The sequence below is a fragment of the Bufo bufo genome, chromosome 4, assembly GCF_905171765.1.
Source record: "Bufo bufo chromosome 4, aBufBuf1.1, whole genome shotgun sequence".
NCBI classification, from domain to species: Eukaryota; Metazoa; Chordata; class Amphibia; order Anura; family Bufonidae; genus Bufo; species Bufo bufo.
The window spans coordinates 316,468,337-316,483,311 of record NC_053392.1 but is presented as its reverse complement, the minus strand read 5'-3'; the positions used below and the strand labels follow the sequence as shown (position 1 = coordinate 316,483,311).

Genomic DNA, 14,975 nt, shown 5'->3' with positions numbered 1-14,975 from the left:
CAGTTCCAGAGTTATTCCACACTTTACCATACAGTTAACAGTAGTGGTTCAGGCTTTTACTTACAACAAGGTTAACTTCGAGACAGGCCTCCTAGGTACAGGGATTCCCTCTTATGCTACTTGCAGCAATACCCTCAAGGTCCAGACACCTAATTCCTGGTGATAACCCTTGAGCAAATACTTGGTAGAGGTATTCCTCCCTCCTGATGGCAGGCTCTATCTTTTGAGTTCTTCAGGTATAACTAACCTGGAAAGCTGGGTGGGTATGACCCTCCACACCAGTAGTGCAATCTCTGCACTCTTGACTGAGCCCTGATCCTCTCAGCACTCACTCCAGAAACTTCTAACTACTTCCTAGGCTAGGCCCTAGCCTATTTATACTGAACTGGGGGCTCCCTCTGCTGGCTGGAATAATGATTGCCTGCAACAGGCCTAACTGGCTTAAAGGGAAATACACCTCGCAATCTAGCAGTGTCGGGTAACCTACCCGTATGCTGCACACCCCCAGACTTTAACGTGAGTAAGGCCTCGTACTCACACACCTTCCTGAACCAGCATAACATGGTACACAACTTAAGCATTACATTATAAATATAATAGATAATTATTTCACATTTGTAACTCAATGAACAAATGACACAAGGGAAAGGGGCGTCTTCTTGCTTCCTAGGCACGGCCGCTGACCTGGCACAGCGGACTTAAGGTGAACCAGGTTAGTCCATTTTTCTTTGGTTGCAGTGTAGTAACGGACCTACCCAGGGGTTTCCTGTGGGTGTATAATAGGCAAGGGCTCACGTGGAGGAGTCCATTCTTGCGCACAAATGTCAAGCAAGGTATTACCAGTAGCAACTGCTCGGGAGGAGACACCACCAGTATAGTCAAAGTCCCCTAAACGGACTGGCGGACGTCCCCTGGTCATCCGGGTAGACCTTCTCAACACAGGGGTCTCCTCTTCCCTTAGCAACGAGGTAGAAGAGAGAGGAGCAACAGGAGGGTCTCCATCAGTGAGACCTTGGTCAGGAACAACAGGAACAACAGGAACAACAATATCCCTTAGAAGGGGGACTGGATCCGGGGCATCTTGAACCGGCTCTTCTGGAGGTGAAGATACATTAGGTGCCGGAGCGGGCACCAACAAGTTCAACCATGGTGTCAGAAGCCAATGCATGGGATCAGAGTCATACCTTAGATTATTGACAGCCTGCATCGGATCCTCGGGCTGTATTGATGGCTCTGACACAGGTGATTCAGATCTAGAACTCTCGGCACTGGGTTCTGGTGTCAGGCAGAGTTTTAACCGGTTTCTGTGTACAATTTGGGATCCCCTGCCTTCCCGGGTGATCTCATAAGTGTGAGTTCCAACATTTGGGATTGCAGTGACAACATAGGGACTTTGCTCCCATTTACTGTCCAGTTTACTTGTACGGCGGTTATTTTTTAACCATACCACAGCCCCTATTGTCAAGGGTTCTGCATGGGCTGCTTGATCATAGTCTCTCTGCTGTCGGTCTCTAGCATAATCCATACGTTCCTGAACAATAGCTTTGGCTGTATTCAATCGCCTTTGGTGCTCAGCAACCCAGTCGGTATTAGGTAATGGGTTGATGCAATCAGGTACATGTATGTCCAAGGAGTGATCAGCAGGCAATGTCCCTTGGCGCCCAAACATCAAGTAAAAAGGGGTATACCCAGTGGAACAATGTATGGTATGATTGTACGTGAACATGAGCTGTGGCAACAGATTAGGCCAATCTCCTCTGGTTTCAGGAGGCACGGCCCTCAGCATCTCTATCAAGGTCTGATTTATTTTTTCACATAATCCATTACCTTGAGGATGGTAGGCCGTTGTCCGGATCTTCTTACAGTTGTGTAAGCGGCACAGTTCATGGAACAGATGGGACTCAAAGGCAGGTCCTTGATCGGTGAGGATCTTTTCTGGACATCCGTAGGGCAGGAGGAAATGTTTCCAGAACAGTTTGGCTGTAGTCTTGGCTGTCTGGTCTCTCACAGGCACCGCTACAACAAACTTAGTGAAATGGTCAATAATAGTCATGGCATAAGCATACCCTGAGCGACTAGGCTCCAGCTTCACATGGTCGATGGCGACAAGTTCAAGAGGACGGGTACTTACAATGGGTCTCAGTGGTGCCCTCTGATCATGGTGCTCACTTCGTTTTAAGGCACAGGCTACACACTCCCGACACCACTTCTCAATGTCTTCTCTCATTCCCACCCAGTAAAACCGCTGGCGGATATTAGCCTCAGTCTTTTGGACCCCAAAGTGACCGGATTGATTGTGGTACATCTCCAACACCATACCTGCATCTCGTCGGGGTATGAGAATCTGGTGTACTCTTTCGTTGGACACTGGGTCTAGGCTTCTCCGTAGCAATAGGCCCTTTTGTATGAAGAGTTGATGGCGCTGTCTCCACAGTTTGATGAGCTCAGGATCTGCACTCTTACGCCGAATCCTCTCAGGGGCTCTGCCACTAGTAATGAAGTCCAACAACTCCCCCAGCACTCTACTTTCAGACTGTAGTTTCACCCACCTTTCTTCTTTAGGTTCAGGCCTACTGGAGGGTGAAGGAACTGCAGCTCTGTCATTGGTAGCTCAAGCCTGATCCTGTTGAGCAAATTTGTTATAGAAAGCCGGCATTTCTACATCTTCCCAAGCATCTCGCCCATCATCAGGAGCTGTCTCTGTGGGAAGCCTGGATAAAGCATCAGCATTGTCATTAGTACGTCCAGCACGGTATTTTACAGAGAAATCATAGTTGGCAAGGTGAGAGGCCCATCTCTGCTCCAAGGCCCCCAATTTAGCTGTATTTAGATGCGCTAGAGGGTTATTGTCAGTGAATGCAATGAACGGGGTGGCGGCTAGATAATCTTTGAATTTCTCTGTCACTGCCCACACTAATGCCAGGAACTCTAGTTTGAAGGAACTATAATTCTGGTCATTTTTCTCAGCCCCTTTCAGGGAGCGGCTTGCATAAGCTATCACCCTTTCTTTTCCCTCTTGGATCTGGGCTAACACAGCTCCCAGGCCTCGCTTGCTAGCATCGGTATACAGATGGAAGGGCTTGCTGTAGTCTGGATAACCTAACACAGGAGGCTCGGTCAGTTTCTTTTTTAACAATTGTAACGCTATCTCTCTTTCCTCATTCCACTCAATTGGCACAGGAGTTCTAGGACTTTTCTTGGGTTGCCCCCTCAGGAGTTCCTGGATAGGATCTGCTTTTTGAGCAAAATGGGGGATAAAACGTCTATAGTAGCCTGCAAAACCAAGGAAACCCCTCACTTCCTTGACGGTAGTAGGAACCGGCCAATTACGGACAGCCGCTAACTTATCAGGGTCAGGTTGCACGCCCTCTCCGCTTACCACATGCCCCAGGTATTTTACTGCAGGTTTGAGCAAGTGACACTTATATGGCTTTACCTTCAAGCCATATTTGATAAGGATTTCAAATACTTCTGCTAAATGTTTCAGATGGTCTTCATATGTTTTTGAGTACACAATGACGTCATCTAGATACAGCAGCACTGTTTCGAAGTTTTTGTGACCCAAACACCGCTCCATTAGTCTCTGGAAAGTTCCTGGGGCATTACATAGCCCGAACGGCATATAATTGAATTCGAACAGGCCCATGGGAGTAGTGAAAGCAGTCTTTTCCCTATCTGCAGGAGCCATGGGTACTTGCCAGTAGCCACTGGTCAAGTCCAAGGTTGAGAAATAGGCAGAGGAGCCCAGAGCAGTTAGTGACTCCTCAATGCGGGGCAGTGGGTATGCTTCTTTGTGGGTGATTTGATTAATTTTCCTATAATCCACACAGAAACGGATACCACCGTCCTTCTTCTTTACAAGGACCAGGGGTGCCGCCCACGGGCTACGGCTGTCCCGGATTACATTAGAGTCTTTCATCTCTTGGATCATTTCCTTTACAGTCTGATATGAAGTAGGCGGTAAAGGTCTGTATCTCTCCTTGATAGGAGGATGAGAGCCAGTAGGTATGGTGTGTTGTATGGCACTCACCTCTCCATAATCAGTGGCATGCTTACTGAAGGCCTGGTGGTGCTCCTTGACAAGCTGAAGAATCCCTTCTTGTTGATGTTGGGGGGTAGTCTCGTCCCCTACATGGAGCTCTTCCCACCAGGGCACTTGTGGCTGGGTCACCGGCGAACGTCCGCTGACTGCAGCTGGCAGCTTTTCTGTCACTGGAAGACGAATGATGTCTTGGAAGGACACCTGGGACAGCTGAGCAACAGGGTAATGCTTAGTAAGCGCAACAGGATGATCACTCAGGTTAATCAGACGGACAGGTACTTTACCTTGGGAGACGTTCACCAGGCACTTGGCAGCTCTCACATAAGGGTAGTTCTCCATCTGGATTGGTTCCACCAGGGCTGGATAATCTCGGCCTTGGACTCCCAGGACAGCACGACACCATAAGAGAGTTTGAGAATTAGGAGGCAAAGTCACAGGCTTAATATCACGAATCTTGGCAGTACAAATTTCTCCTTTCCCATTAGCAAACCTCTGCTGGGCACTTAACACAGTAATAGTCTTTTGAATCACCCTCTTGGATGCAGAGGAAGCAGTGGGCAAAGTCTGGTGTAATACGGCAAGTATTTCTGAATAACAGTTTTTGAAGACATTGGTGCCTAGGATGACAGGATGTCCTCCTCTGTCGCCGGCCTGTACTACTATCACCCCCTGTTGCGGTAAGGTTACTTCTCCCACCTGCAGGGTGGGTTCCCAGTATCCATTATTCTTTACTGGTTTGCCATTGCTGGCGATAATCTCTACCCAGGATTCAGGCGGCTGGATCAATTGGTCGGTGTCCCAGAATTTTTCAAAGGCGGGCAGCTGAATAGTAGTGACTTGAGACCCAGTATCTAATAGGGCTTCAAAGGGGACCCCGTTGATCTCTATATTGATTTTAGGATGGGATCCTACATACCGTGGCATCCAATTTGGATCCTTTGGACCTAGTGTTCTACCTCCCGAGGGGTGGTCCTCAGCCTCAGGGGTTGCCCGTTTAACTGCCAGCACGTGGATTCTGTGTGTCCCACCTTTTTGCAGTATGTACACACGGGCCGCTTGCGATCTCTATTACGCCTCCCAGGATCCCTGGGGTGAGTCTCTTGGTATGGAGGTGGGAACGGCCTAGGAGGTGACAGGAACTCTTCTTCTGACATTATGGGTTTTTCCCATTCCTCTATTTTTCTGCACACTCTCTCTAGACTTTTGGTGAGGTGATTTACCTGTTCTGTCAGCATGGCAATAGTATCGATAGCTGAAGCTTGAACAGCTTGACCGGCCTCAGCTTGGTTAGTGATAAGCGGTTTTGGCCTGCAGGCTGATGACTCAGGTGGGGTGTTCAACTCCGTAGATACTGCTGACCCCAGAATTTTTATAGCCAGTTCTTTAAAGTCCAGAAAGGTACTGTTAGGGTGCTGGGCGGACAGCATCTTTAATTGGGTCCTTATTTGCTCACTAGACACCCCGGTGATAAATTGTTCCCTCAGGGTCTGGTCCTGATTATCAGCCTCCTTGGGATCTATCTGGATTACAGCCCCTAAAGCCTCCTGAAGTGATAGGGCATAGTCACGGAGGGACTCACCGGACTTCTGTTTCTTGCCAAAGAAGTGCATCTTTATCTCTGAGGCAGTCCTTGTTTCAAAAGTGGCCCTGAGGCGGGTGAATATCTGCTCTAGAGTACTCCGTTCAGCAGCAGGCCAGGATAATACCTCTCTGCGGGCAGCTCCCTCCAGTTGTGCTAGCAGGATTTCCATCTGCTGGTCGGCATTTATGGGGTACAGTTTGAATAATGCCAGCAACTTTTCTTTAAAGTCTCTTAGGGTATGGGTCTCTCCTTTATAGCGGGGAAACCATGGGGCCCCAAAATAGTAAGGCATGGTAAAGGGCATCATGCTGGGGGCTATAGGATGATTAGGAGCCGCAAGCTCTCCCGGGGCCGGCTGCTCGGGCACTCCCGGTTCTGACATGTTAGCTTATTACGATGTGGCCGCTGGCGACTAAAGGGGCCTGAACAATCCCCTTCCCTCCGGTTACAAGTCCTTACCGGTATCGCCGGGTTTGCGCAGTCCAAATCTCGAGAGACTCCGGACGTCCTGAGTACGCGGTGACGTAGAAGAAGCAGGGCCGCGGCGGTGCGATGATGAAGAGGGGCGGGATTCTCTGTGTCTTTGAAGGGATCCGCCCACGAAGGTCCTCAGCAGCGCGGGAAACTTTACTCCAGGCGGCCGGTGGCCATCTTGGTCACCATTCCCTGACAGCAAGCAGGGTTGTTGACAAGTGAATAAATTGTAATCCACAACACGATTTTCTTTTCCTGGGGGTAGCGCAACACAGCACAGCGCCTCCGAATCCTCCCAGGCACACTTGTAATCCACCGACTTGGGAATAAAGGGTACAGTCCTTGCAATACGGTGGTGGAATAGTTAAAGCACACAGTTCACACTTCTCTGCACTCCAGAAGCATGCGGATCCTGTTCGTGACGCCAAAAAGAGCGATGCAGTATCCCAGGGGGTCAGTAGCCGCTTTGGGTATGCGGGGAGTCGTAGTGCAGGGCAACCCACTAACCTGGGATTCACTGTCGTCTTCAATCTGGGTAAATACTGGAACAGGCAGTTCATAAATGTCGTGACGCCAGTGCCAATTGAACGGTGACACACCGTGTAGTGATAGGTGGAATAATAGAGTAGCCCAGGTATTCATACAACAGGTCAACTTTACTGCATGGATTTGTAGTAGGATAAACAGCCAGAGAATACAGTTCCAGAGTTATTACACACTTTACCATACAGTTAACAGTAGTGGTTCAGGCTTTTACTTACAACAAGGTTAACTTCGAGACAGGCCTCCTAGGTACAGGGATTCCCTCTTATGCTACTTGCAGCAATACCCTCAAGGTCCAGACACCTAATTCCTGGTGATAACCCTTGAGCAAATACTTGGTAGAGGTATTCCTCCCTCCTGATGGCAGGCTCTATCTTTTGAGTTCTTCAGGTATAACTAACCTGGAAAGCTGGGTGGGTATGACCCTCCACACCAGTAGTGCAATCTCTGCACTCTTGACTGAGCCCTGATCCTCTCAGCACTCACTCCAGAAACTTCTAACTACTTCCTAGGCTAGGCCCTAGCCTATTTATACTGAACTGGGGGCTCCCTCTGCTGGCTGGAATAATGATTGCCTGCAACAGGCCTAACTGGCTTAAAGGGAAATACACCTCGCAATCTAGCAGTGTCGGGTAACCTACCCGTATGCTGCAGAAGCGTCCCACTGTGTCTGTTTTTCGGATTTCTTGGATTCTGACCTCTGCTTCGTTTGACTACGCATCTGCCTGCCGTCTGTTTATTGGATCACCTGGATTATAGACCTCTGCACTGTCTGACTACGCATCTGCCCATAGCTTCCTGTAAGTCTGCCTGGATCCAGACCCTGCACCATCTGTTCCTTTACTCTGCCTTTGTTGGACTCTGTTCACACTACTGCAGGTAGCTGCATTCTGGGTAACTGGTGCAGACACCAGGGTCCTGACTCTGAGAGTCAGCAGTCAGCAATATTGGACTAATTCCCAGTCCTCTATCAGCTGACACAGAGGATCCACATCCTCTGGTCGTAACAGGTAGCAAAACAGAAAGTGTTGCGTTTATATTTTTGTTCAGTGTATATATGGAGTCAGAGCAGGGACTCCTAAGCCGAACTAGAGTCCTACACCCCCTTCTTCAGAGCAGGGGGTGCCTGGGGTTCTCCCATTGTGCTCGGGTGCTCGGTAGAACACCCGAGCATTGCGAAGTGTTCTTCTCGAGCAGCTCGATCAACACAAGCAATAAATATGTCCATCATTAGCGCCGATTTGCACAATCGCGAAAATAATGACTGGAGATTGCGAAATATTGCGAAAACGAATATTGCCTATGCCGCTCATCACTAATCTGCAAGGCTGGTTTCAGATGAGCGAGTGTCATGCTGCGAACTTGCAGCGAAGCACTCGTCCTGAACTTCCAGCACTGCCGGGGTTGCATAGCATTATATTGAGTTCTGGAATGTATTGGATAACAGCATTATGTCAGTGTTATCCAGTACATTCCAGACCTTTAAAGGTTACATAGCATCATAAATCAATATAATGCTATGTGACCCCGGCAGTGCTGGGAGTTCAGGACAGGTGCTGCGCTGCAAGTCGGCAGCATAACACTCTCCCATCTGAAAGGGGCATAAGAATTCCTTTTAATTACAGCCATGTCTTTGTGGGATGCAGAAAAGATGAGTGGATGGTTTCTACATGTGTGTGTCACGGTCTCTCCCGTGCCAGGGGTCAGAAGATCTAAGAGACTGGCTGCACATGATGTGATCTGACAGCCTCTTTGGTTTTACTTGTTTCTGTGTTGTTGCTGGGTATGACCATACCTATTGTCTCAGGTGTAGCTTAAGTGGTCATTCCAACTCCTCTATTTAGTCTGGTCTTCCCCATCATGCTATGCGGTTGATAGCTCCTTTCTGGTTGTGGAAGTGCTGGTTTTGGTTCTCCTCTGAGTTCCTGCTTGTCCGCGTACTTTGGAGTTGTGTCTTTTCCTTATTTCTTGTTTGTTGTATTCCCCTATCTTTGGTATTAGGCCTGAGGGAGTCTTCTGTTCCTTCAGCTGGGAAGGAACAGGACATCTTTTGTCATGACACTATTTCCAGGGCCCTTTAGAGTCAGATAGGTCTCTAGGTTCCTGCGTATGAACATTCCTACCATCGAGGTCTGTTCATACTGATAGTAGTCAGGGCTCGGTTTAGGGATTCTCTAGGTGGTGACCTTTCCCCTTTCCCTAGTTTCCAGGCCTAGTACCTTTTCCCTTCCCTCTTGTGCTCGGTGTGGAGTTTACTACCCACACCGCGCCGTGACATTGTGGTTCCCATGGAGGAGGAGGTATGTTTACAGGTGACTAAATCATGAAGGTGACCGAGAGAATGCCAAGAGTGTGCAAACCTGTCATCAAAGCAAAAGGGGGCTACTTTGAAGAATCTAAAATATAAAACATTTTCTGGTCTAATAATTTTTAGTTTACTTCTTAATTTTATAAGTGTTACTCCATCATTTTCATCTTTTTAATATACGTATCTACATAAAGAGTATCTCAAGTTACAAAAGAAAAATGATTGTATTATTTTACTTCATAATCATTTTTTTAAATCACTGCATTAAGGCATTTTGGGACTCATTTATGAACTGATATACGCCACGCCATTTTGCGACAAAATGCGCAACTTTTCCCCGCTCACTACTTTTCCGGCAAATCAAAAAAAGGGGGCGTGGCCATGAAAGCGGCCAGGCCAGCAGACTTGTATTTTCTACGCCAGTTTTTGGTGTAGAAAATGTCTTAAATCTACACCAACAAGGAAGCTGGTGTAGATTTCAGTCTGTCGCGTGGCCTGCTGGAGGAAGCGCCAAACTTGCACCTCCACATAACTTTCGTGCTTCCTCCAGCAGCACAGACAGACTTAAAGGAATTGTCCAAGCTATTTTTTTGTTCTTTGTGTGTTTCTAACTAAACAAATGTAAGGCATTTTCAATTCACTTACGTCATTTACAGTGGCCCTGTTCTCATAGTTAGTGTCACATGACCTATGATGTCAGCTTCTTTCCCTGCACTGATGACATTCCATGTACAAGCCTGAGGAAGCAGGTCTGTCTCTGTGCACTGAACATCACTGTGGAGGCTGTGCTGGTTGGAGCAACAAGACGTGCCCATACACTGCTCGATCTGCTGGCTGAGCTTACTGCCCTGTGTCTCCTCTCCCACTGCATCCTTTAGGAAAGTTTAACCCCTTCTACCATAAGCAGCACAGGCTCTGCCTCAGGTACTGAGCAGCTGCAGGGTTTTCTCCTCTCCAGGCACTGAGAAGACAAATGCTGTGCACAGGATCTTCTCTCCCTCCCTCTTCACCCTGCAAACAGAAAGCTGACAAAGTCCAGAAGAGATCTCGCCTCTGTACTCTTCTGCTGGCTGTGAGGAAGTGTCTGCAGAGCATTGCACAAGAACAGGTAGGGGGAAGATCCTATGTGTATCAGCAATGTCATTGTACTGTATAGCTGAGACTTGTCCCACACATACAACTTGAGTGTCCTAGTAGTCAGACTGGGCAGCACTTTTATTCACTTCCTTTGCAGTCTTTTTGACACCCACAAATATTCATGAGGAAAACCTCAGAGATTGTTGTTACATGCCCCCATAGCTCTGCAACTGTATGTCAACAAAGGGGCCAGAACAGAACTAGGGAAATTAATAAATATTTTTTGCCTTAAATTTGCTTAGCTTATGTACATATTGCTGACCATCAGATTTACAGTGCTTTATTTATTTTTACATGAACAACTCCTTTAAGACAGGTGTGGAAAATGCCCCTTTGTTTTTTAAAGGGTTTCTACCACTTCATTTTCACATAATTAGCTTTCAGACACTAGCAATCCGCTAGTGTCTGCTCTAACAAACAATCCTAATATAACAGCTTTTGGGGCAGCCGTTTCGCTAAAAAAAGAACTTATATTGATATGCTAATGAGCCTCTAGGTGCTATGGGGGCATCATTAGCACCTAGAGGCTCGGTCTACCTTCACAAACTGCCGCCGCCCAGCGCGTCCCTCCAGCCCGCCCATCTCCTCCAGAATGCGATCCTCCCTGTGAGCGTATGTATTTGGCGCATGCGCAGTGAATGTCTGACCGCTTCCCTGCTCAGACATCTCCACTGCGCCTGCGCCGATGACGTCATAGTGCCACGAGGAACAGGCGCAGTGGAGATGTCTGTGCAGAAAGCGGTCAGACATTCACGGCGCATGCGCCGAATACATACGCTCACAGGGAGGATCGCATTCCGGAGGAGATGGGCGGGCTGGAGGGACGCGCTGGGCGGCGGCAGTTTGTGAAGGTAGACCGAGCCTCTAGGTGCTAATGACGCCCCCATAGCACCTAGATGCTCATTAGCATATCAATATAAGTTCTTTTTTTAGCGAAACGGCTGCCCCAAAAGCTATTATATTAGGATTGTTTGTTAGAGCAGACACTAGCGGATCGCTAGTGTCTGAAAGCTAATTATGTGAAAACAAAGTGGTAGAAACCCTTTAATTGTAGCACTGACTGGCTGTAGTCCATGCTCGTAGGAGACAGAGTGTCTGGCTTTGCATCTGGCTACCATATTCAGTGCCGGGGCCAGATATCCTGGCAATTATGACTCTTGATCCCAGTACCTTTTATAAGCAATTCTGTATCTACAATCAATGATAAAGCATAGAATAACAAATGCTGTACACATGCTTCTTGTGCCAGGAGGGAAATGAGGGCAAGTGTCACGGACGTTCCCGCAACAAGTAGCAGGAGATCGGTGAGACTGGCAACATATGGTTTGATCTGACAGGTTTTCCTTGTGGATCAATAGGTGTCTGTGTTATTTCTGGTAATGGCCACACCCCTTGCCTCCAGTTTTTGCTTATGTGGTCATTTAACCACCCTTATTTATAGTTGCTTCTCCCACTATGTTGTGCAGTTTATACTTCAGTTTCCGTTGTGGATAGCTGATGTGTGGATCTCGGCAGAGTTCCTGGTGCTTCCATTGCTCCTTTGTAGTTAAGTCTTTCCCTTCCCTTTTTGTATTTTGTTTGGGTTCTGTGTGTTGCATTTTCCTATTCTTTGTATTAGGCCTGAAGGAGACTCCTGTTCACATTCCTTTTGGAGGAACAGGTAGTCTTGTCCCTGCCATTAGTACCAGGGTCCTATAGGGCTAGATAGACTCTAGGTATTCCTGTGTATGAACACACCTACCTCTGGAGTCAGTTCATACTCATAGTCAGTCAGGATTTTGGCTAGGGTTTTACAAGGAGCTGTCAATCTTCCTTCCCTAGTTTTTCAGGCCTGATTCCCTGTTCCCCCCTTCCCTTTTATGCTCGGTGTGGTGTTTCCCTCCCACACCGAAGCATGACAGCAAGTGAAATTATAGGACAAAAGAAGTAAGAAGATATGTAACTTTTATCCCACATATATTGTCTCCCTTTCTGCTGTTAGGCACCCAAATAAAACAAAAAAATTCAGAAGTAGAGTGTGCAATACAAGTTGTTTCCGAAGAATGGGTTGTCTTCTTCACCCCTACCCATTCAGGGGAAAAATAAGTCTTGGTGCTCTAATGAAAGCCTCATGCAGAAGAAATTGCGGATCTGCTAAATACTGATACAATCCGTGTTGCATCTGCTTTTTTTGCTGACTCATTGAGTTCAATGGGTTTGTGGTCCGCATTTTGCGGCCAAGAATAGGTAATGTTCTATCTTTTTGTGGAACGAACATATGGATGTGGAAAGGGAATGGATCATCTGTGTGCTTTCCGTATCCATATGACTATTCTGCAAAAAGAATATGTCCGCAAAATGCGGACCACGGACCTATTAAGGTCAATGGGTCTGAAAAAATTGCAGACGGCACACGGACCACATCCGTATTTCGTAGATACGCATACGGTTGTGTGCATGAGGACTTACCTGCATTTTGGTTTGTAAAAGGAGACCTAGAAATACAGAAATTTCTAAAGCCGCAATAGGGGGAGATTCTTGCCCCCCAACAATTCTACAATGATGCTGTAGAACGATGTTATTAGTTTTAACTACCTGCTCCCTGGTAAGCTTACACAATGTGAGATGCATAGGCTGCTGGTAGAATTTATGTAGTACTGAGTAAGTTTTATGTTGATGATGATTGTATATAGAGATTTTAGAAATAAATGTTATAAGTCCAAGACCAAGTCATTTCCAAAAAATCTCTTTTTTAAAAGTTTAACCAAGCAAAGCTTTTAATTCACATCTGCCTGAGTAACCTGAAAGAGGTTTCAATTAAGAACAATCTAAATGAGGATGACATGCTCTGAGAGCTTGGAATAAGCACATGGCACATTTACCTGAGGCATATCTCAGAAGGCATCATCCAGGTCGGTTCCTCTGAGTCTTCACACTTAAGATTTATAGAAGGAACAAACAAGCATTCCAGCTGCAACCAAATACAGTAAATAATTAGAAAAACAGAGAATTTGTAAAGAAATAGATATTTTGATATATTACAAAACTATTTATACTTTATCTTATGCTGCATTATGCCCAATACATCAATTGCCTGCATTAGTATAATGGGCTTCAGGACACTATTGATTTTTTTAAGATAAATTTCAGTTTTTAGTGTCCACTTTAATGTTTATCTATTTATAATGATGTTGCCTTCCAATATTGGCACATTCATCCTTACTAATAACTTGTGCCTCAGGGATTCTAATGATGTAACTGTAAAGGATTATCTATATTTACTATTTCTGCTGCTTATATAGACCCAACATAGTCCACAGCATTGTATAGAGATTATCACAATAGAAATTTCAAAGCCCAATACACACATACACTAGTGCCAATTTCACCATTTAACCTACCAGTATGTTTATTGTAGTGTGTAAGGAAACCAGGAGAACCCAGAGAAAACCATGGAAACTACAGCAGAATATACAAGCCCCATGCAGATGTTGCTCTAACCCAGTACCCCAGTGTTGCAAGGTAACAGTGTAACCAGTTAGCCGCTACTGACTATTATTCCTTACCTTTTCATACTTTGGACACTGAAATAGGCAGAAATATATACAGACAGCAGAAAGATGCTCTACCTTTACTGAAAGACACCTATTGCACTGGTTTATCTGCATAATTAAAGTGGTATTCCAGAATAATAGGCCATCACACCCTGCCAATCAGATCTTTCAGAGTAGCAACCATCGTCTGGTGAAATTTAACAACAAACAATTTAGCTGTACGATAAAATACCATTATCATCCTAAATAAAGTTGGCCATGTTTAATACTTTCATCTGGTAGTCAGACAAAAAGACACATTGAACATTTATGGGCAGTTTGAACAAATGTAACAGCCAATATGGACTAAAATGTGTATGGCGGTGTGAAACGATTGTTCACCCTATGACTGTTCCACTGCTGTTCCACCATCAACCACCTTCTATCTAAAATATATGGCCACCTTTAGGCCCCTTTCACACGGGCGAGAATTCCGCGCGGGTGCAATGTGTGAGGTGAACGCATTGCACCCGCACTGAATCCGGACCCATTCACTTCAATGGGGCTGTGCAGATGAGTTGCGATTTTCACGCATCACTTGTGCGTTGCGTGAAAATCGCAGCATGTTCTATATTCAGCGATTTTAACGCAACGCAGACCCCATAGAATATAATGGGGCTGCGTGAAAATCGCAAGCATCCGCAAGCAAGTGCTGATGCGGTGCGATTTTCACGCATGGTTGCTAGGAGATGATAGGGATGAGCAACCCCGGACGCCATTAAAGTCTATTTACTATATTATTTTCCCTTATAACATTGTTATTCGGGAAAATAATAGCATTCCTAATACAGAATGCCTAGTAAAATGTGCCTTGAGGGGTTAAAAAATAATAATAAATTAACTCACCTCATCCACTTGATCGCGCAGCCGGCATAGTCTTCTTTCTTCTTCTTTCAGGACCTGCAAAAGGACCTTTGATGACGTAATCGTGCTCCCCGCGTGTTGAGTGCGATTACGTCATCAAAGGTCCTTTTGCAGGTCCTAAAAGAAGAACAAAGAAGAGGATCCTGGCTGCGCGATCAAGAGAATGAGGTGAGTTATGTTTTTATTATTTTATAACCCTCAATTGACGCTATTCATAGCATTCTGTATTAAACAATGCTATTATTTTCCATTATAACCATGTTAATAATAATGGAAAATAATAATGGAAAATAATAAAATCTACAGAACCCCAAACCCAAACTTCAGTGAAGAAGTCCGGGTTCGGGTCTGAGTACAACATTCAGTTTTTTCTCACGCACGTGCAAAACGCATTGCACTCGCGTGGAAAAAACTGGAAATTGCGTGCCTACTCACACGATTTTCCCTGAACGC

General features: G+C 46.1%; 1 protein-coding gene across 1 annotated transcript in view; it reads right to left on the bottom strand.

Moving 5' to 3' along the window:
* KLHL32 (kelch like family member 32) overlaps positions 1 to 14,975 on the bottom strand; it is a 316,085-nt gene that overhangs the window by 201,016 nt on the left and 100,094 nt on the right. The window contains exon 2 of the mRNA XM_040428786.1: positions 12,948 to 13,036. Within this exon, the coding sequence (XP_040284720.1) occupies positions 12,948 to 12,973 (26 nt within the window). The 5' untranslated portion in view covers positions 12,974 to 13,036. The remainder of the gene's footprint in view (positions 1 to 12,947; positions 13,037 to 14,975) is intronic.